This window comes from Talpa europaea (assembly GCF_964194135.1).
Source record: "Talpa europaea genome assembly, chromosome: 2".
Lineage (NCBI taxonomy): Eukaryota > Metazoa > Chordata > Mammalia > Eulipotyphla > Talpidae > Talpa > Talpa europaea.
In genome coordinates, this window is record NC_140068.1 from 10649687 (window position 1) to 10671948 (window position 22262).

General features: G+C 55.2%; 1 protein-coding gene across 2 annotated transcripts in view; it reads left to right on the plus strand.

Moving 5' to 3' along the window:
* The window catches only part of TULP4 (TUB like protein 4), a gene marked incomplete at both ends in the record, with an annotated part of 95102 nt that extends 74995 nt beyond the window's left edge, over positions 1–20107 (plus strand). The window contains 8 exons of one of the 2 annotated variants that reach the window (XM_084229063.1): positions 5673–5897; positions 6060–6294; positions 9480–9624; positions 10015–10159; positions 11301–11394; positions 13925–14086; positions 16106–18564; positions 19991–20107. In XM_084229063.1, coding sequence (XP_084085189.1) covers positions 5673–5897; positions 6060–6294; positions 9480–9624; positions 10015–10159; positions 11301–11394; positions 13925–14086; positions 16106–18564; positions 19991–20107 — 3582 coding nt within the window. The remainder of the gene's footprint in view (positions 1–5672; positions 5898–6059; positions 6295–9479; positions 9625–10014; positions 10160–11300; positions 11395–13924; positions 14087–16105; positions 18565–19990) is intronic. The other variant, XM_084229064.1, reaches the window with a different exon arrangement.
* Between the last annotated feature and the right edge of the window lie 2155 nt (positions 20108–22262).

The following is a 22262-nucleotide window of genomic DNA, read 5'->3' on the forward strand; positions in this document are numbered from 1 at the left end:
TCCTTATGACTCTTTCTTTTGCATTGGTGGCAAGTTAGTGGGAAGGTCATCTTATATCCATTGAGGTTCAGTTGTAGATGTGAGATACTTGGGTAAAAAACTAAGACGGAAAGGAAGAGGTTAAGTGTGTGAACAGAAACTTAAGAGGTGGTGTTTAGGGCCTCCCTGGTGGTGCAGGGGTTAAAGGCTTAGCACTATGAGGCTATTGCCAGTGACTGCGGCCTGAGTTCCATCGCCGGCCAGGGAGCTGACCCGCAAGGCGCAGCAGACCTCTCTTGCCTCGCCCGCTGCTCCCCTCAGCAGTGTACTTTGGTCAGTTTGCCTGTTCTGCTCCCCACTTTCTCTGGTGAGTCCTCTCACCCTCCACACCTCGAGCCTACACCCCAGCTCTTGTATGAATAAATAAATTTTATTTTATTTTTTTAAAGATTTATTTATTTCATACAAGAACTGGGGTATAGGCCAGATGCATGGGAAGGTGAGAGGATTCACCAGAGACAGAGCGGGGAACAGAACAGACAAACTGATGAAATACACTGCTGAGGGGAGCAGCGGGCAAGACAGGAGAGATCTTCCCTGCCATGTGGGACCCTCGCCAGCCTGCTGGGATCGAACTGGCGCTGCAGAGGCTGTGGACAGCTTCACAACTCAGCACTCAACCACCTGCGCCACCAGGGGAGGCCCAATAAAAAAATGTTAAAAAGGTGGTGTTTATGGGCAGTGATGTCTGTGCTCCTGAGAATCCTTCAGCCAAACATATACATCTCTGGTCAAGGGTGAGCTCTGCCTGTTCTTGTGACGCTATTGGCTTGCGCTTTCCACCTGTTGGCTGTAAACAAATGAGAAGTCTTTTCTGGGATGTCTGCTTACAAAACACAGGAGTGGTATGTTCTTGGAAAACAGATGTGTCTAAATTCTGAGCTGGCTTCTGTCACTCCAGCTGTGATGGGGACCGTGTCCCTGTGACCCGAGAGTCACAGCTCCCCAGGTCCCCACTGACACTGCAAGATAGTGAATACTAGCAGTTTGGCCTGTTTGAAAGGGACGCTTGTGTAGCCATCCCAGGCCAGGAGGCTCACTGTGGATTCGGGCAGACGGGGAAAGGAACCTTGGAGCCCTCGGTGGATTTTCACAGGCCTTTAATGTTGGAGGAGGGAACTGGTACACAGGCACAGTACGCAGGGGGTCCAGGCAGGGGCCTGCGAGGCTGCCCCTTCCACCTCCCAGCCCCTGCAAATCTCCACGCTCTCTCAGCCTCGTGTCATCTCATGGTCTGAGTGATGCCGCCCTCTCATCCCTCCCCTTCTAGGTCCATGTGTGCTCACTCGCACACACCTTGCTCTTTAGGCCCAGGTGTCCATCATGGGAGGCATGCAAGACCGCAGGTACTGGCCATGGAGCCAGGTGCGGGAGGGCATAAAAAGCCTGGTAACTTCATTTACCCTACAGGGACTATTCTAGAAGACTTGCTCTTTGTACACACTCGCTCAAACATTAAGTATCCCTTTAGCCGGGTGCTAGTAAACACTCCACCTTCTTAGGGCTCTGCAGAAAGGAGGGAAGGGTGCCGAGACATTCATGGGGGCCAGCTAGACAGTCCTTGGCCCAGGGCCTCGGCCGACATGAGCTGGACAGCAGAGCCAGTTTTGACTCATTTGTTATCTGCCCACTTTAATCCTGCTGCAACAGGATTCCATATTCTCTTTAATATGGAAAGGACACCCTGCTGTTTATTCCTCTTTAATTTTTTGTGGACTTTATGCTACTTACTATGGTATATAAAAATAGTACCATAGTGAGGAAACTTCCAGTTTCAATTAAAAGATAAATATCTCCTGCTCTCAATCAGGCCTCTGTTCACCTTCTCTACCCCACCCACCTCCACTCTTCGCCCTCACACATCTCCAGCCGTTTCTCCTCCCCTTCCACCTCAGAGTGGAAGCTCTGTGGGGGTGGGAGTCAGTTTCACCCCATGCCAGTGCCCGACACCCGGGTGCAGTGGCTGCTGGCTGCACTGAGCAGTGTCTACTGACTGAGGACAGCTCCGTAGATGAGGGTGTCACTGCTGGGTGCATGGTGAGTGCTAGGCAGGGGCAGGAGAGAGGGTGTCTCGTATGGCCACGGACTAGGGAAGGGAGCCCTAGATCCTAACACATGCTCCAGAGACGAAGTGTGTTATCTTGCCCCTTTACCTCAGATTTCAATGTGGAAAATATGCCAGCTTCCCTGCGCAAAGTAAGATCGAATGCTGTCAACTTCGCAGCTCTCTCTAAAGAGTGTTTCTGTGTGGTTTGCGGAGGAGATTAGGTCCACAGATGTGCAGCTGGGTCTTTTCCTCGCAGAACACAGCTGTTCAAACCCGATCGCAGGTCTCTAGGCACTAGTTTGTGTGCCCCAGTGTTCCTGGGTCTGCTGGACTTGAACGTGTGGCTTATTTCTGCTCCGCCACGGCAGCAAAGCTAGAGCGAGAAGCCTGGGAGGACAGTGGCTGAGCAGGTAGGCAGCCTGGACCACGGAGGGCAGAGGTGCCGGCGTGGAACGCAAGTCAGGGCCCCCAGGTGCATATGCACACGTACCTGCAGCAGGTGCACAGACCTCGCCTGATTCCCATGCTGTCAGAAACAGCAGAGCACCTCAGTGAGGGTCTGGTAGCTGCAGTGCTGGCAGGGAGTGTGGGGCCTGAGGTGTGGAAGACGGGGTCGCGGGGTGTGCACCTATACATGCATGTGTGTGTAGCTTCTTTCCTGTTCTGCTGGGGTAGCTTTGACGTAGATGCTGCGCAGTCTGACTCGGTACACTTGGATGTGGCCATGTGACCACACTTCCCTCATGTGACAGCGTTCAGGTGGACTCTTCTAGTAGCTTTCAAGTATTTCTGCAGTTTTGCTCATCATAATCGCCATGCGGTGAGTTCAGTCCCACAAAAAAGGACTCTGTAGGTTAGAAGGGCTTACAGGGCTCCTGAGGGGTCGTGCCCCCACATGGTGATACCCTAGAACCTCAGACATAAGGAGCAGCTCACGCTGTTTGTAAATTCGTCCTTACTTTTTTAAGACAGCCTTAGAGACTAATACTAACATGACCAGTGAGCAGTATTCATTTTGCTGCTTTATCATCTTTCACGGCACGTGCTACGCAAAGTAGGTGAGTGTGCTGCCCCCCACTGCTGGCATCAGCTCACTGACTTGGCATGTAAGGGAAGGCTGCGCCCCGTAATACGCATCTCTGCTAGTGTTCTTGTCCTGGGGGCCTCGCTCTGGGGGTCCTGCTCCAGCGGCAGTTGCCCTCAGCCCCTGCGGGCATCACCTCTTCAGGCAGACTGCTTGCAGCCCTTCCCAGGCCTAATTCCCTTCTCCTGCAACCGTGCAAGCCCTGGCACTGCTCCTGGCCCAGAGGCTCAGCTCTCACTGCTGCCTCGTGGGGGCACAATCTTGGGAGCGGCCCTGGACAAGTAGTGAGAGAGAGAGACACCTAGAGAGGTCACAATATCTGGAGATGTGACCACTTCCCCCATGGCAAATCCCATGTTTACTTGGGGGTCAGATTCAGGCAAGGTGGGCAAGTCCGTGGAGGAATGTGTGAGGAATGTGCGTGATGGGGATGTGGGTCCTGATGGGGATGTGGGTCCGGATGCATAATAGTCTGGCACAAGCTAGGGGGCACTGAATAGGGGCTGTTGCCTGGGTGGGGGGGGGTCCATTGTTTCTGCTGATGGAAACATCCTACCTCTATTTGCCTGTTTACACTTAACTTCCTGTCAAGGTAGTCTGGCTGGTTATGCTCACCTGGCCATAATGTCTGCCTGCTGTTTTCAGCAGATATCCTCAGACCAAGTCTTTTGTCCTAGTGAAAAGTTCCCTGCCTGACTCTGCATTTAGCTTCCTCAGCAGCGACTTTTGGCACCAAGCAATATCCTGAGTACAAGGGGGCTTGGGGGACCCCACAGTCTTGTGCTCAGGTAATTTCTCCCCACTTGTGGGCCTGCACAACCTGAGGATCCTTTCTTGCTGTGCGGAGTTGTGGTCGTTAACCATTTGCTCTGTGTGAGTCCTGCTTCTCTTTGCCTTTTCGACAGACATATGAGTTTGTTTCTGAGTGAAATAGCCTTGATCAGACGTATTAAAGGGGTGGGCTGGGGGCCCTCACTATTTGTGATGGACAGACCCTGCACTTCCTGGGACTGCAGCGTTCCTAAGCAGCTCTGGTATAAGAGGGGTGCAACTGCGAAGTTGGGGTGAGCAGGAATAGCTGTCCCCACTGACCAGCAGCAAGAAGCCACTCAGCACCCTTAGGCCCATATTCCTCTGGTGGTAGGTGCAGGATTCATGCCTAGTGGTGGAGGCAAGAGGACTGGGTAGTGTCCGAGCTCAGGGAGGTGGTGTGCTGTGGGGGAGGGTGCGTTCTGAAAAGAGGGGGTGGTGATTTTTGTTATGATTGAAGGTAACTATCGAGGATTTTCATCCAGTTTGAAAACCTGTAAAAGGGGTTTAAGTTCCTTTGTGCAAAGATACAAAAGTACACACTTATCTCACTGATAACTTTGTGTATGATGCTCCCAAGATGTGTATCAGTGGTCACGTAAGGGTGGCCCCTATTGAAAGCAGGGTGAGGAGAGGGGTGGGTGATGTCAAGCTGTCCCTGCAGCCCCTCACTGTACCAGGTGGGCGGGCTCCGATGGAATGGGGATTGGGGGGAAGCGCCCGCAGAGCAGTGTTGCTTGTTACTTGAACTCTGGGACTCTGAGGGGACAGGGTGGCGTTGCTTCTTTATTTTTTAAATTTTTTTTAAAGATTTATTTATTTATTTATACAAGTACTGGGTATAGTCAGAAGCGCGGGAGGGTGAGAGAATTCACCAGAGCCAGAGCAGGGAACAGAACAGGCAGACTGACAAAATACACTGCTGAGGGGAGCAGCGGGCACGGCAGGAGAGGTCTGTGCACCATGTGGGACCTTCGCCGGCTGGCCGGGGATCGAACTGGCGCTGCAGAGGCTGCGGGCAGCCTCGCAGCCCAGCGCTTAACTGCTGCGCCACCGGGGAGGCCCCCCACCTCTCCCTTTTCCCCTGGCTTTCTCTGCCCCCATCCCAGGGCCAGAGACTGACAGTGATCTCATATCTGTGGTTGCACCTGTGTGGTGTTCCCAGAAGCACCTGATGCCTCCATGTCCCTCAACCCCCACAATAAAGGAGGCACCAGCCGGGGCTGCTGCAACAGTCCAGGCCACATGGCTCACAACCCCAAATCTGGGTTGACTCAACTCTAAAATGCTTTCTGTGAAGACAGAGGGCTGGACTCTCCAGTCTGTCCCTCACCACCTCATCCCCGGAACCTCCCTAATTAGTTGGGGTCCTGAGAGACAGAGCTTCAGCACAGGGCATGGCCTGTACCCACACTGCTTGTGACTGCCAATTCAAGTGTTTACAGAGCTAAGTTAGATTTCATGGCACCAAATAAAATGAGATAATACATGAAGAAGAACTTTGTAGACCATTCCAGTGCTCGCTTTGTACTCTGGCCTAACATTTCAGTGAAGATACTGAATTTTCCCAAGCCGTTAATGTCCTCTGTTGTGCGTTTTGAAACCAGCATTGTCTGCTTGGGACAAGTGTGCGTGATCTTTCCTTGCCAACCACCGAGTGAAGCCTAAGCCGGTCTCCCTTCTCCCCTGCAGCGCCCCGTCATTGCCATCTGCTGGGGCCACCGGGACTCTCGGCTGCTCATGGCCTCGGGACCGGCCCTGTACGTGGTCCGCGTGGAGCACCGGGTGTCCAGTCTGCAGCTGCTGTGCCAGCAGGCCATCGCCAGCGCCCTGCGAGAAGACAAGGATGTCAGCAAGCTGACCCTGCCCCCCCGCCTTTGCTCCTACCTCTCCACCGCGTTCATCCCCACCATCAAGGTGACCTTCCCCCTCCTTCCTCGTCTGCCCACCTGTGCTGCTCCTGCAGGCTTTCAGAGGGGAGGGTGGAGGCAAGGAAGGCAGCTCAAGTCCAGGGATGCCCGTGCACCCTCTTTCTCTCTGTACTCACACACCCTCTTTCTTTCTGTGTCCTGCCTTTAGCCCCCAATTCCGGACCCAAACAATATGCGAGACTTTGTCAGCTACCCCTCGGCTGGCAACGAGCGTCTGCACTGCACCATGAAGCGCACGGAGGACGACCCGGAGGTGGGCGGCCCCTGCTACACGCTCTACCTGGAGTACCTGGGCGGGCTGGTGCCCATCCTCAAGGGGCGGCGCGTCAGCAAGCTGCGGCCCGAGTTCGTCATCATGGATCCCCGGACAGATAGCAAATCAGGTGGGTCTCTCGGGGACAGAGTGCCTGCTTCTCAGGTGCGGTTGTGGGGTGCTCCTCCACACAACCCCCCAGAGGTTCTGGCTGTTTGGGAAAAGTGAGCGGAGTGGCTAGGGAGGGCCGTCCTCCAAACTCCACTGAGGCTCTTGGTCCTCTGAACATACCGTGCATCTCGTTTGGGAGGAAGGTGGTCGAGGAAGGTGTAACAGGCTGTTCCCCAGGAAAAAGAGAGGTTCCAGGCTCCCTGGAGGGGAACTAGCCCTGATGCTTAGAGGTGGCTGGGCAGGCGGGGGCCGGGCCAGGCCTAACATCTCAGTTCTTATCGGGAGCTGGTGTCGCTTGAGCTGCTCCCGCGTGTGCGGCTTCCTGACCCCTGTTCATGGCTTGCACTTGAGAGGCTGTGCTTGCTCTGTCCCTGCAGTGGGAAGGGGGGAAGGGGAGCCAGTCACCCACCGCCTGGCCTCCAGCACCGACCTCTCTTCAGTGCTCAGCCATTGGCTCGCCCCGACGCAGGCTGACTCACTTGCTGATGATGTGGGGAATTGGGAGTTTATTTGGGGGAATGAGGTGTTTCATTCTTGGAATTAGAAGAATGAAGACGTAGTGAGGCAACACAAATCAAGGACAGGTGCCGAGGGCCCCCACAGCCCGCGTGAAACAGTGCAGGGGCTCTGCTTCCGGGGAGTTTGTGATCTCCTGGAAGTTCAGTTAAAAAGCCAAGATTTAAATTCCTCGACAAAAATAGGAGGTGTGTCATCAGGCAGAACACACCTAATTGTGGATCGAGGCACCGGCTATGACCTGTTCGGGGGAGGAAAAGACTCCTGCCTTTGAGGAAGTGGCCGCTTCATGAGAGACTCTGGTCATGCTGGGCCCCCACATCACTGCCTCTTGGGCTCTGGTCCGTGCACCCTCTGCGCGGAGCACCTGGGGTATTTAAGTGCAGATTCGGAGGCCTGCCCCCTCGGTTGATCCTGCTGGCCTGGGGTGAGGCCTGGGAACCTGCAGCTTGAATGTGGCTGGGTGATGGTCAGGCACGCAGCTGGCGAGCTGCTGTCGTGAACATGCTCTAGGTAACCCCCCGGCGGGGAAGCTTACAGGTGAGTGTGTTCATGCAGAGCAGCGGTCCTAGCAATGCTCTGAAACCCACAGCCTCTCAGAAGCAACTTGCGGTCAGAGCTGTGGACAGAGTGGTGCCCCCGCAACTTGCACTGATGCCCCAATGCCTCGTGTGACTGTGTTTCAGGGGTAATAAAGGTTAAATGGGGTCACAAAGGGGGTGCCCTAATTCAGTAGCAGGGTGGCCACCTCTGAAGAGGAAGAGTGCGCTGACCACAAGCACACCCTGAAAAAGGCCACGTGGGTAGAGCAAGAAGGTGCCGAGAACCTAATGAGACTGTCACCCAGGTGGGGCGACTTCAGCCTCCATGATCAATCTCAGTCTCTCTTCGCCTCTCCCATCTAGAGAGAGATTAAATAGCTGCACAGACACATAAGTCATCGCCAGCCATCCTCTTCACTGTTCTCTGAGGAACCCTCGCTAATCCACAGTTGGTCCTGAGAAGTGGGGTGCCGCTCTAAGAAATATGGAAAATGTGGAAGTGACTTAGGAGCAGGGTAATGGGTTAGAGGCTGGAAGGATTGTGAGGCACACGCTAGAAATAAGGATGTTCGGGCAATCTTGGTGAGGTTTCAGATGGAGATGAAGACCAGGTCAGTAGAAATGAGAGGAAAACAGTCCTAACTTAGGAAACGACAAGGAACTTGGCTGAACTGTGTTCCACTATTGCGTGGAAGGTAAGATGTGCAGGCGGTGAAACTGAATATTTAGCTGGGGAGATTTCTAAGCAGTTTTAAAGGAGCAACTTGGTTACTTCTGGCTGCTTAGAGTGAAATCAGAGGGGAGAGGGGTGGGCTACAGCAACAGGAACTGTTAAGCAAGAAGGAACCAGAGCTTGACGATTTGGAAAATTCTTAGCTTGTTCATATTGCAAAAAGAGAGAGAGCATGTTTTGAAGGGAATCGGCCTCTGCCTGGGCTGTCACGTAATGAGGCGCAGGGGCCAGTGTGAGTGGAAGGGCCGGGGCAGGATTGGGGTCAGGGAGGGCTGCTGGATGGCACAGTGACGCCTCCCGCTCTCAGAGAGAATCCCCGCTTCTGACACCCACATCAGCGTATGTGTTTGACATGCGCCACTGTGTAAACTTAAGGTGGAGACATGCTGCCATCACACGTAGATGCACGTAAAGCCTGTCGTTGCTGTGATAATTGGCACCTCTTATCATGCCACAGAGTTAGTGCTGTGAACACGCTGGAATGTTCTATGGGCGTACCCGTGGGTTTGGGTCCTGGCCTGCCTTCCTTGGCCCGGGTATGTCTAAGCTAAATAATATAAAACCCTGCCCATGGCGTGTGGGCTCATGTGCCCCTTCGTTTGGTCAAACTCAAAGGCGCACCACCCCAGCTGGCTGGACCCTGAGTTGTGCCTTCTGCTTCAGTGAGCATTGTAAGAAGGGGCTGAGGTGGGTGACCCAGTTGGGGTGCCAGCAGGGAGCTGCCAGGTTGTTCTGCCTTCTCTAGCCTCAGGGCATGGCCCACTTTCTGTTTGGAAGCTTAGAGATTAGTTTGGATTAACAGACTCATCCTTTAAAATGTAAACACCCCTGTGGAGCGGTGAAATCACTCACATTCCGTACATTATTTCGCTGTGATTGAATGATGCGCTTTCTGATTACCTGGCAAGGCTCTTGCGCCTCGAGGGAGTAAGGCTCCCATCAGCAGGGCAGAGTGAAAAGCAAGGGCTTCCCATTGCCAGGTCAGGGTGTGAGCAAGTGGGTGAGCCCAGGTCCCCAGGCTTTTTTCTGAAAATTTATTGATGAGCAAATCCCCTGGCCCAAAGGGGTGGAGCGCGGTGTGTACCCTCAAGGCCATGTTGGCAGGAAGCCTGGTGGACCCTGTGTCCTTTCCCAGAGGCGCTCGGGCACCATCCCCCTTAGATAAGGGATATAACTGCCCGCTTTGCTTAGGAAGTGTCACGGTGTGACAATGTAGAAGGACAGGCAGGGCCGTGCTCCCGCCCAGCTGCAGACACCCAGCCATGGCTGCAGCGCTGTTGTCTACTCGCCGCGGTGGTGACATGGGTCCCATCATCTCGTGTCCCCTGAGTGTGCTGGTTGGTGTCCCGGCAGATGAGATCTACGGGAACAGCTTGGTCTCTGCTGTGATTGACAGCTGTGACTGCTCCGACTCCAGCGACATTGAGCTGAGTGACGACTGGGCTGCCAAGAAGTCCCCCAAGATCTCCCGAGCCAGCAAGTCACCCAAGCTCCCAAGGTAACCCCGTCTTGAGGGCGTGCTCCCTTGTTTGTGACTTTGAAGCTGTGTCTGTGCTGTGCGGGCAGCAGAGCCCCCTGGAAGCCCACGGGGAGTTGCTGGTGTAGTTACTCTCTGCCAAGGCCCTTCATAAATGAGTAGCTGATCTACTCTCAGTGCTGATGCTGATTAGAAATTAGTATTTCTAACTGTATATTATTCAGTATCCAATCTGTCCTCCTTCCTGCGTGTTCATAAAACCAAAGCAGGCTCTGGGACCTGACCGCCAGGCAGTGACCTTCATGTGCCTACACACTGAAGTGTGGGACAGGTCTGGGATCTGGCCCCTGGGCCAGGGGTGGCCTGCACCCTCCTGCAGTGAGGGGCCTGACTTAGGGCCTTGTCTCACAGGATCAACATTGAGGCTCGCAAGTCCCCCAAGTTGTCCCGGGCCGCCCAGGAGATGTCCCGGTCTCCTCGGCTGCCCATGCGCAAGCCGTCAGTCGGCTCGCCCAGCCTGACGCGGAGAGAGTTTCCCTTTGAAGACATCACTCAGGTAATGGCTGTCCCCTCCTGGCTGGGTGCTTGCTGGTAGCTGTCCCCTCTGCCTACTCCACGCCCATATGCTGCCGGTCCCTGCTGCTCCCCACGTGGTGGCAATCACCCTCCTCTCTGCCCTCACCCCCAGTCCATATCATCCACATCCGGCGGGATCGCCTCCCATCTTAGGCAATCCCCTTGCACCACCTGAATTGCCCCACAGGCAGCTGGGGCTGGGACATGCCACCCTTCTCACCTGTGCCCCTGCTGGGCTGATGGTGGCCATAGTCTGGCCCTGCCAGTCTTTTTTCTATTGGCACCCTTGGTGCCTCACACCCCCAAGGGGCCACCCCTCATCCTCACTATGTACTGGCCTCTCCTGCTCTACTGTGCTGGGGTCACCGGGGTCATTTGCTCCATCTCCTTGCCCTTGTCTCTGCCTGCATACCTCCAGGCCTGACTTCACCTCCATCCGGAAGCTTCCCTCCCTTGCTCAGCTGCCATAATCCCAAAGCACCCCATTATACTCCCTCATGAGGTTTCCCCAGGATCCTTGTACGCAAATGATGCTATGCCTCCTCTCCATCAGGTTGTAGGCTCTTCGAGGGGCTGTATTTTATTTGTGTTATCACTGCCCTGGCACATGCGTGCCTGCGTGGCCTGTGCGCAGTGCCAACTTTTTTTTTAAGTTTCTGAAAATTTATTGATGAGCAAAGAACTAGACGATTGGGCTATTTCTGGATATAATGCTACCAATGCAGGTGACATTTTCAGGAGAAATGCCAGGGATAAGAATGGGTTCAGAACTAGGCGCTCTCTCTCCCCACTGACAGGGAGAGGGCGAGATGAAGATAGTGTCCCCCAGTCACTTGTGGTGCTCTGCCTTGGCACACCTGTGGGCGCTGGGACACAGCCCCTCGTTCCCACCTTGAGAGGTGTGACAGGTGAGCCCCTTTTAAAAACGGGCGCCTGACACACTGTAGTTCACTTCTAGTGGTAAAACTGGCAGAATGATCTAGAGAATGAGTAATTATGGTCATGCCCACCTGTGACTTTCAAAGCAAAAAGCATTAAAGCGTTAACATTTTTCTTCAGTGATTGCTAGAAAATATAGAAATAGATTGTGATTTTTCTTCCTGTTTCTTTTCTCTCCACAGCACAACTATCTTGCTCAGGTCACGTCTAATATCTGGGGAACCAAATTTAAGATTGTGGGCTTGGCTGCTTTCCTGCCAACCAACCTTGGTGCAGGTAAAAACACATCCTCCTCTCTGCTTGCTCTCCCTGTGGGGCCTCAAGTCCAACGCTTTCAGTTTCTGGTGGCTTAAAGCGGAATGTGAGCTCAGAAGATTAGCCTGAATATAACAAAGGGTCCACTCTGACTCTTAGCTACTTAGAGTTCACCAAAAATTGCATTGTCACACAAATTGGTTTTTTGCCAACGACGCTTTCATTATTTTAATGTAAACTCTGGCTTATATCTTATAAAAGCTCTCATAGGCTTCTGGTTATTTTTGATTTCTGGACTTTTTACTGTGAGCAGGTTTTGGTACCAGTACCTTTAGGTTCTTGAGTCAAAGAAACTCCCGAAGAAAGTCAAGAAAAAGATGTTACAGACTAACAAGTTGGCTGGCTGTTAGTACAGTTCTTAGACATAAATCAGTAGAGAGTTCATTTCTTGTACCAGATGGATGTCCTGCCCATGAGAAGCCAGGGATATGGAAGAATCTGGAACTGGGAGTACAAGCTGGTCGGGAACTGAGAATTGCCTTTCCACTGGTTGACACCCCCACCCCCCAAAAGCATAGTTCTCACTTGCCATCTCTTCTCAGGGACAGGGGTGGGTGCTGGACCCCCTGCTGGGCTGCTGGGTCATTTAACATTGCCCACAGCTTAGCCAGGCAGGGCTCATCTGTGGCTGGTGGCACCATCTTGAATGTACTGTGTGACCTACTAAAAATGGTTTTTGAAAAAATTCTAAATCGGCCTGTTGTTTCAGACACATATCCTTTGAGATAAATCTTGCAAAGCAGGTATTAAGAAAGACCTGTTGCTGTGGCCGCATCTGCAGAGACTTGGTAAACGTGCTGCATTTGGTTTTTTCATGTTGAGCTTTCTCCGGTCCAAGAAAAAGAGGAATTAAAGTTTAACATAAAAAGCGACAATCCCTACCCAGAAAGAACTCTCTTAAAATATTTTCCATGACTTGGAATCCCTCTTATGCCCAGTAGTGCAGTAAAGCCCGATGTCTGTGGTGCTTGCAGTAAAGCCCCAGCTCTGCGGGGGTATCTGCGTGGTGAGCGCTGGGGAAGGTGTTGCAGTGAGCATTTACTTAATGCAGCTTTTCATTCTGCCCTTATTTCTTGAATGTTGACTAGACCCACCAATAAATCCACCAGGACCTTAAGAGATGGGAGTGCCTGGGGGGCATGGGCTGCCCAGTGGAGCACCCAGGGACACGCTTTTTGCGGAAATCTGGCCCCTCCAGGGTCTGAGTCCTTGACCTTTTCAAAGAGTGTTTCTGCTCTTATCATTCTTTGTCAAGCTGGGAGACTTTTCCCGTTGCTCCTACTAGAGAAAAGACATTATTAACTCTGGGGTTCTGGAAGGTATGTTACATATGGCGCCCTGACGAGCATTCACTGACACTGTAGATTTAAGAGGGACACTGTTCCCACAGTGGGTGATTTGTTTCCTTCAGTTAGAATGATCCGACCCGTGAATGTTTTGTGTTTGATATTTATTTTGCATTTCTTGATTTTAAAGACATGGAATAAATTGATTGAATTTACTCTACCCATCACCTATTTTTTTTCCCCCTAGAGGCAACTGATATTATTTTAAGCCCTCCTGAGATTTTTAAACTTTATTTCTCTGTCGATCTGAATGACAAAGAATAGCATTTTAATTAAAGCATTAATTCTTGAGCTACATGAAACCATCCAGAGTTTTTAAGCCAAAAGTCATATTCTCCTTCTCGGGCATGAAATGTGAACTTGTGAGTAAGCCCGAAACGACCGAGCCTGGTCAGCCCAGCGCCAGTGTGAGCGCAGCCCCGGGGGAGGCTTCCACGGTGCCTGCTGTGCCCTCACCCAGCGGCTACATGGGCTACTGCGTGTGGCCCGGGGCCTGGCTCCAGAACACCAGCACCACCGTCACAGCTCCTCAGCACTTCAGAGGAGAGAACACTAAACGGAACAGAAAATGAGGCCCGTTCATCCTGATTTTAACCCACTGTGGATCTTAAATTCATGATTTCTCCATGTGTTCCCTCCCCTGAGTGTTCTAGTCACACTCCAGACCTTCTCTTTAGCGTCCCTATTAATGCAGTTAAATCTTAGTGTTCAGAGACCATGTGGAAGTTCCCTGTATGTGTCTAGCCTGATCATGACACTGAAGTGGAAGGTCAGCAAGAGAAGAATCCAGTCCTGAGTACAAGCTGCATTCACTCCCGCCTGGTCCAGACAGCTCGGATTCCCAGGGTCATCACAGCTGCCCATGGCACTGTGGTCATCACAGCTGTTTTCACTAAAATGATCTGATTGCAAATGAGGGGCTAAAAAAAGTGTGTTTATCATGCCCCCACTTGTTCCAGAAGAGTCTAAGGTATAAGGTAGGTGTTTCACGCTGAAAGTGTATGCGGTTCTGTAGATGAGCGCTGGACTCCAATGAGAGCTTGAACCCAGACCGTGAGCAGGGCAGCTCTGCCCCTCCTCCCGAGACTCTGGGCACCGCGGCTCTTCTCTGGCCTCTCCACTAACCCAGCTCTCCTCCCCCACAGTAATCTATAAAACCAGCCTCCTGCATCTCCAGCCGCGGCAGATGACCGTCTACCTCCCAGAGGTTCGGAAGGTTTCCATGGACTGCATTAACTTACCTGTCTTCAACCCCAATGTTTTCAGTGAGGATGAAGACGATTTGCCAGGTGTGTCCACACCTGCCTGTGGCGAGTGGGTCGCGTTGGGAGCTCTGGTAGTCACCCCGGCCTGCTGCCCCGACGGGGAAATGCTAAGGTCCCCGGGAAGGTGGGTGGGTGTGGTGGCATGTCCCAGGAGAACGTCACCTGCTGTCACTGGTCTGGAGTGGAGGGAGGGGAGCAAGGACAATGAAGGACACAGTGCCGCCTGTTTACATAATCCTCGGGCCTGTGCCTGGACAGAGAGATTAACAGGACTAAGCAGGTCTCAGTAAAATCTGAACCCAGACCCAGTCTCCAAAACCCTGGGTCAGCTCTCATCCTTTCAGTCCTGCTTGGAAGGGGCGTCACTCCCGTGACCCTGGGTGCCCAAGAGCCCAGTCTCAAGCTTCCTCCCTGTGCAGGACATAAAACCTTTACATTTAAATACCTCTCCCGGTGCGCACACAGGGCACAGCAGCCGAGTCTGCGGTGAAGGTTTAGTCCTGGCACATGTTTTGAAAATCCCAGTTTACAGTGTTAGAATATCTGTAGTATCTTAAGTGTTTCATGGCGGGGGTGGGGGGTGGGAGGTGGCCTATTTTGATTAATAGATTACAATGATTTCTAATTAATCTGCCAATTATTTGCATATAATTGTTCTCAGAAGTGTTTTGAGTCCCTACAATTTTAGAGACTCCTCTCATCACAAGCAAGGATCTCAAAGCACGTGGTTTCTTAGCCAGGAAAACCCTATGATGGGGCAGGGAGGGGCATGCACCCCAACTTGAGCTCTGAACTTGGGGGACTTGTTTACCTTCTCTCAGTCCAGTTTTTCACCTGTGGCACTGCACTTTGGATAGGGGCCTGGCGATTCTCGGGTGCTGTGCCTCCTTGCAGGAGTGGACATTCCAGGCCTGAGGTGGCCCTAATACGCAAACGTGCATAGAAACGTGCAGTTTGGTGAAGCCTCACACGTTTGAACTTTATAGCACACACACACACACACACACACACAGTTCAGAACCTCTCAGCCAGTTACAAGTACCTTCTCCACTCCCCTTCATGCCCTCCCAGTTCTCCCAGAATGTGATTAATGAAGCTCTCGCTAAGCTCAACTGCTGCTGGGGCTCCTGTCTGGGGTTCCTGGTGAGAGGAGGGAACGTTTTGTCTTGGGGTTCTGGGGACTCAACAGGGGGACTCTTCCCTCCCGTGGGGAGGGCACCCGATGTCAGTAGCACACACAAGGGAGAGAAAAGCGGGAGAACAGAAAACCTGAGACAGAAAACCCACGTCCCTGCAGCCCCGAGGTGGGTCTCACTAGGGGACCCAGGGAAGTGGCAAGAGCCGGCCAGACACGGGGCTTTGCCTGGATAAGCTAGCTGGCCCCTGGTGTAGTGCCGGCAGGTCAGCCAGGCTTTGCAGGGGCCACACATGCGAAGACGGACAGGAGCTGAGCGGCACCTGCCGGAGCAGAGAGCTGGGGTCGAGCTTTGCGGTGACCTGCAGCGCGTCTGCAGGCTGGGCTCCCGGGGTGTCCTTGGTGTGGGTCGACCTCACCTAATACACAGGCGAAAGCAGGAGTGAGATTTGCTAGGGGAATCCTTTCATTGGTTTCTCTACTGCATCCCACATGGATCTATTCACAGAAACTTAAGTAAAATTCCAGATATCCGTGTGCTGCGTGACACCCCCTCGCTAGGCCCCCGCCAGTCCCCGAGGAGGGCAGACCTGCTGAGTCTTGCAGGAAGACTCGATGGCTTCGTGTAAAAGGCATCTTCAGACATTCAATGGAGTAGCTGCGCTGTACCCGGCGGCCGCGCTGCCACACGTCCTCAGTGTTCGCTGAAAAGTGTTCACGGGAAGGCTGACCTTGCCCTTCGCCAAGGACATGCCAGGCCGCCCTCAGATCCAGCCAGTGGCCCTTCCTAAACGGAGAAACTGTATAAACTGAACAGCTCAGCCTTCCCCCAGCAAACACCTCTCCTCCGTAGCCGTTGCCTCTTGCTCTGGAAAGGGTCTGGAGTGGGCGCGCCCCGTCCGCGTGCTGCCGCTCCTTGTAAGCAGGTGTTTCTCGTTTCCTTCCAGTGACCGGCGCGTCGGGCGTCCCTGAGAGCAACCCCCCCTGTACGGTGAACATCCCCATCGCCCCCATCCACAGCTCGGCCCAGGCGATGTCCCCCACGCAGAGCATCGGGCTGGTGCAGTCCCTGCTGGCCAACCAGAACGTGCAGCTGGACGTCCTGACCAACCAGACCACGGCCGCGGGCGCCGCCGAGCTGGCGGGGGACGGCGCCGCCGCCTTCCCGGTCTCCAGCCGCTACGCCAGCCCGGGGCAGGTGATCTTCGGCGGCGTGGAGCTGGGCCGCGTCGTCCCCGCCCCGGCGCCCCTGGCCCTGCCGCCCCCCGCCCCGGGGGCCGCGCAGCTGCCGGCGGGGGACCCCGGGGACCGCGAGCACGAGCCGCTGCAGAAGGCGGCCAAGGCCCTGCGCCCCGGGCCGCCGCCGCTGCCCGCCGAGGGGGACGCGGTGGGCTTCGGCGCCCCCGCGGAGGTCCCGGCGGCGAAGATGAACCCCCCGCCGCCGTACCCGGGAACCATCCCCGCCGCGCCCACCACGGCGGCCCCCCCGCCGCCGCTGCCCGCGCCGCCCCCGCTGGACGCCTGCGCCAAGAGGGGTGACTTCGCGCCGCACCCCGCGCACTACCAGCCGCCGCCCGGCTACGAGCGCATCACCACCTTCGACAGCAGCGGCAACGTGGAGGAGGTGTGCCGGCCGCGCACGCGCGCGCTCTGCGCCCAGAGCCCCTACACGCTGCCCGCGCCCGGCGCCGCGCTGCGCCTCGCGCCCGCCGACAGGAAGGGGCCCGCGCCCGGCGCCAGCGCCACCCTGAACCGCCTGACCGCGCCGCGCTACGCCCTCCCGCCGGGGGACCCGCCCCCGTACCCCGACCTGGCGAGCCGCGCGGCGCCGCGGCCGGACAGCCTGATCCACGCCACGCTGCGCAGGAACAACCGCGAGGCGGCCCTGCGCGCGGCGCAGCTGCTGGAGCCCCCGCGCGCCCCGCCGCCGCCCCCGCACCCGCCGCCGCCCAAGCCCAAGGGCCCTGCGCCCTTCCCCGCGCCGCGCGCCGCGCCCGGCCTCTACACCTGCAGCCAGTGCAGCGCGGGCGCCGGCAGGCCCGAGCCCGGCGGGGGCGCCGCCGCGCTGCCCCCCGCGAGCCCCTACGGCCTGGACGGCGCCCGCGACCGCGCCGACTACGTGAACTCGGCCTTCACGGAGGACGAGGCGCTGGCCCCGCTCGGCCCCGCCGACAAGCCCCTGCGCCACCCCGCGCTGCCCGAGGCGGCGGGGACCCTGAAGCGGCCGCCCCCGTACCAGTGGGACCCCGGGCTGGGGGAGGACATCTGGGTCCCTCAGGACAGGACAGCGCCGGCCGGGGGGCCCCAGCCCCTGAAGCTGCCCCCGCTGGGCGTGGGCCCGGGCCAGCACCTGGACGTGGCCCGCGGGCCCTTCGTCTCCCCCAAGTCTCCCGCCAGCCCCACTGCCACTTTCCAGACCGGCTATGGGATGGGAGGGCCTTACCCAGGAAGCTATGCCGCGCCCCCTGTACCCGGGGTGCAGGCCCCTTGCTCCCCCAAAGACGCCCTGTCTCCCACACCGTTTGCACAGCAGGAGCCCGCCCTGGTCCTCCAGCCCGCCTACCCGCCCAGCCTCTCCTACTGCACCCTGCCCCCCATGTATCCAGGAAGCAGCACGTGCTCTAGTTTACAGCTGCCACCCATCGCCTTGCACCCCTGGAGTTCCTATGGCGCGTGCCCGCCCATGCAGAACCCCCAGGGCACACTCCCCCCCAAGGCACACTTGGTGGTGGAGAAGCCCCTGGTGTCCCCGCCGCCGGCAGACCTCCAGGGCCACCTGGGTACCGAGGTGATGGTGGAGGCGGCCGACAACTTCCAGGAGGTCCTCTCCCTCACGGAAAGCCCGGTCCCCCAGCGCTCGGAGAAGTTCGGGAAGAAGAACCGCAAGCGCCTGGACAGCCGGGCGGAGGAAGGGAACGTCCAGGCCATCACTGAGGGCAAAATGAAGAAGGAGGCTCGGACTTTGAGTGACTTTAACTCCCTGATCTCCAGCCCCCGCCTGGGGAGAGAGAAGAAGAAAGCCAAGAGCCAGAAGGACCAGCTCAAGTCAAAGAAGTTGAATAAGACCAACGAGTTCCAGGACAGCTCGGAGAGCGAGCCGGAGCTCTTCATCAGCGGGGACGAGCTGATGAACCAGAGCCAGGGCAGCAAGAAGGGCTGGAAGAGCAAGAGGAACCCCCGGACGGCCAGCGAGCTGGAGGAGTTCAAGTGCCGGAAGGCCAACGAGAAGGAGGACGGGCGGCTGGGCAGCCAGGGCTTCGTGTACGTCATGGCCAACAAGCAGCCCCTGTGGAACGAGGCCACCCAGGTGTACCAGCTGGACTTTGGGGGGCGGGTGACCCAGGAGTCGGCAAAGAACTTCCAGATCGAGCTGGAAGGTCGGCAGGTAAGAGAGCAGGGGGTGCTCCGGACGCCAGCCGTCCATGTCCCCAGCCTGGCAGGACCCGTGGCTGCTGCCTGGTCCCTGCTGCCCCGTGAGGGTCTGGGGCAGCTTAACAGCCGGGCGAAGGCTGCGGTGCTCTGGCCTTGCGGGAGCCCGCTGGGGCCCTTGGAGACAGCGCAGCTTGCTCTCCTTGGCGTTTCTAATCACAGCCCTGCAGCCACTGGTCTTTAAAGGCCACTTGGGCTGGGACTCCCAAGAGGAAAACTAGCAGGCCCCTGCCCGCTCCCAGCACCTGCCCACCGCGGCACTGCTCCCAGCTCTGCTTGCTTGCTCCTGGCACCTGCTGCCCTGTTGGGAAGAACATGCTTCTATTCCTTGGCATCTTCCCAAGGAACATGAGCCCCATTCCCAGTTAAGTCAGCAGCCATCATGTACCTTCTCGTGCCAGTCAGTGTGATGCGGAGCTGCGTGGCGTGGTTAACCAGCAGTGCTTGTTCTTCTGCACAATTCTTGTCTAGATTTTCTCCCCTAGACTAAATAATTGCTTTTTTTTTTTTTTAACTAATTTGCTCATTTCTCTGTTTATTAAATCATACCCCATTCTCTGGCAGCATGCGACTCTCCTCCCGGTACAGACACACTTGGGCAATGTGGCAGTTCTGCCCCCGCCTTGAAGGGTGGTGGGGCCCTCTGCATGGCCAGTGTGCTGGACTGCCTTTCTCCACGGCCCTGGCCTTCCCTTTGCCTCACAGACCTCAAGTTGCATTTTCATTAATTGGCTCAACATATACTCCCTGAGCATCTGGCCAGTATACCTGGCCATCCTCTGAGCCAGGAGGCGGCAGATGGTGGCCCCCAGGCCATTCTGGCTGCTGCTGCTTTTTTTGGCCTCAGCCATACCTGTGCACTGCGGCATACCTGTGCACGGCCGCTCTGCCCTTCAGCAGCAGAGTTAAGTAGTTGTGCCCGCAAGTGCATCCCCTAAAAGCCTGAAATTCTCACCATCAGCTCTTAACGAGAGCTGGGCCACCCCTACTCTCAGTGCTGACGCTAGAGCGGTGAGGGAAGCAGACAGTCCTTGTCCTAGGGATCTGCAGAAGCTGGTAGACGGCTATAGGCGCGTGTCACCTGACAGTGCCATAGGCTGTGGCCATGGAAAGTGTGAGATGACAGGGCGGGCTGGGGGTGGAGCCCTGGGGGAGGCCCACTTCGTTGGACCCGGAACTTTGCACGCTGAGACCTCGTCTCCCCACTGTATTGTCCAGCGTGCTCCTCTGACCCTTTATTTCCGACAAACTTGTAGTCAGCTGAGAAGCTTGTTCAGAGTCACTCTGGGTGGCAGACATCTCAGCCAGCGCTGCTGCTCTGTGGGGCCGGCTTCCGCCTAGTACCTTTCATGTCTTTGCTTCACCCCCTCCCACACCCCTAGGTGATGCAGTTTGGAAGGATCGACGGCAACGCGTACATTCTGGACTTCCAGTACCCCTTCTCAGCCGTGCAGGCCTTCGCCGTGGCCCTGGCCAACGTGACGCAGCGCCTCAAGTGACCAGACCGCGTGGAGGCCGAGCGGCGGCCCCGGTCCTGGGCTGGAAGACAGGGCCATACTGGAAGAGGCTCCGCCCGGGAGAGGGCACCGACCTTTATTCGCTGTTGTTTGTTGGGTTTTTTATTATCCTTTATTGTCTTCTTTCTTTTCAAACAAAAACACAGTGCAGGAGAGGGTTGTTTGCGAACAGAGGTGCGAGGTGCCCGGGCTGGGTGGGAGGGCAGCTGGGCTGCAGCTGCTGGGCCTGGGAAGGAAGGGGCTGCGCGTGGCCGGTGCTTTTCACCTCCACATCCTCGCCACGGGCGTGAAAACAAAACCCTTTTCGAAAAACAACCAAAAATCCGGAAGATCCAGGCTCTCTTGGGGGGAACGAGATTTAATTCACACACACGATGTCGCTCCCCCCAAGGTGACTTGCGGAATGAAGGGCATCTGGGGAGACCACTGCTGGGCGGGTACAAGTCACAGGTGCTAGGGCAGGTGAGAGTGGCTTGCTCCTGAGGGCGTGGGAGAGGGCATGGGGGTAGGGCCGGGCAGGAGGAGCCCAGGCCAGTGGGAGCCCCTCTGTGAAGACACCCTGAGGCCGTTAGTGCCCACTGGGTGTGACCACTCGGGAGGGGGCGGGGCAGGGGCCCAGCTCCAGTGCTGGGGGAGCAGCACCAAGCCCCTAGATGTCCACTGGCCTAGCAGCCACCTCTGTTCCCCTCCCCCATGCTGTTTCCTCTGGAAAACGTCTTTCCCGTGAGGAAACACCGACATTTTGTCTCCCAAAGTGCTGAGGGTACCGACTGGAAGTGTTTCCCAGTAGGTTAGAAGTGTAACCCAAAAAATGTAAGCATTTGCCAGGGTATTAAAAGAGTCCCAGTTAACTCTGCAAACCTCCCGCCATCTTCTCTAGGAGAAAAAGTTGTGTACTTGTGCAGGCTGAGGAGGAAAACTTGTTAAAAGTAGAGTGCTTGAGCTAGTCTGCCGGCTACTCTCAGCTGACAGGTAAAAATGCACCGAGACGCTGTTTCTCGCCTCTCGTCCCGGGGCGCCGAGGGCCCAGAGCGCCAGCTCACTTGCTCCCGGGGATGTGTGAGGCAGGAGCCTGGGAGCTGAGCTCAGGCGCCTCCATTTGGACTCCTTTGGAAAGGAGAATAGCGGAAGACACCACAGAGAAGTATTTTCAGAATAATTTTCTACTCCCTTTTTTGGTTTAAAAATTAGAAAAGAGCCCGGCCCATTCCTTCCGCAGCGCGAGGCGCCACCTTCGCTCAGCGCTGCCTCCGGCCCCAGGAGAGACAGCGGGGAGGGCTTTAAACCTGGGGAAGGGCGTCTCCAGCTGATTCCAGGCTCCCATTTTATATTTTAAAATACTGGACCTGATTGTGGTGGGCACGTTCTTCCAGAAAGAATTTAGCAATGTTTTCGGAACTAAAGGATTCTTTCATATGAGTGTCTATAGCCTGATAAGATGTTCCCGTGCTTATTATTAGTTGTGCAATAATGGTTATAGCCTATTTCTGAAACAATAATTTAAATGCAATTCCTGTTTTATTGCCCAAGAGTTAATTATTTATCTTGCTTTAATAGTGTTTTTAGGAGTTATTTTGTTACTCTGTATTGGTGAGTTATGCCCATTTTATTATTTATTTAGAAAAATAGTATGGTTTGTAACGACTTACTGGTAGCAGTATATTTTGCTGCAAGAAATAAAAGAAGATATGATAGAAGGCTTTTATGCTGGACAATTCATGACTTTTCCTGATGGGGAAAATATTCCTGTTGATCCTTCAAAGGTTTGGTTTTTTGTTTGTGTGTTTGTTTGCATTTTGCTGTATTGATTATATATAAAGGAGATTCCTTTGAGATAACACATCCTAAAATAATACATCTTTTGAAAATTTTTTAATTGGAAATGAAAGGTGTCATGAAATGAGGAAGGGACTGATTAGGACGAGAGTGGCAGAGGAAGGAACTGCCAGGTAGTTGGTTTCAGGTTCCAACATTCTGACCTGGGTTTTGGGATATAAAGGCCATGAAAGGGTACACTTCAGAAATTTCATAAGAGCGAATGTAGAGGGGCGAATGCCCGTGTGAAGAAGTCTCTGTAGAACATAATGAAACTTCCTAAACTCTCAGCTCGCTGCCTTAGGCGTCTTCCCCACGTTGA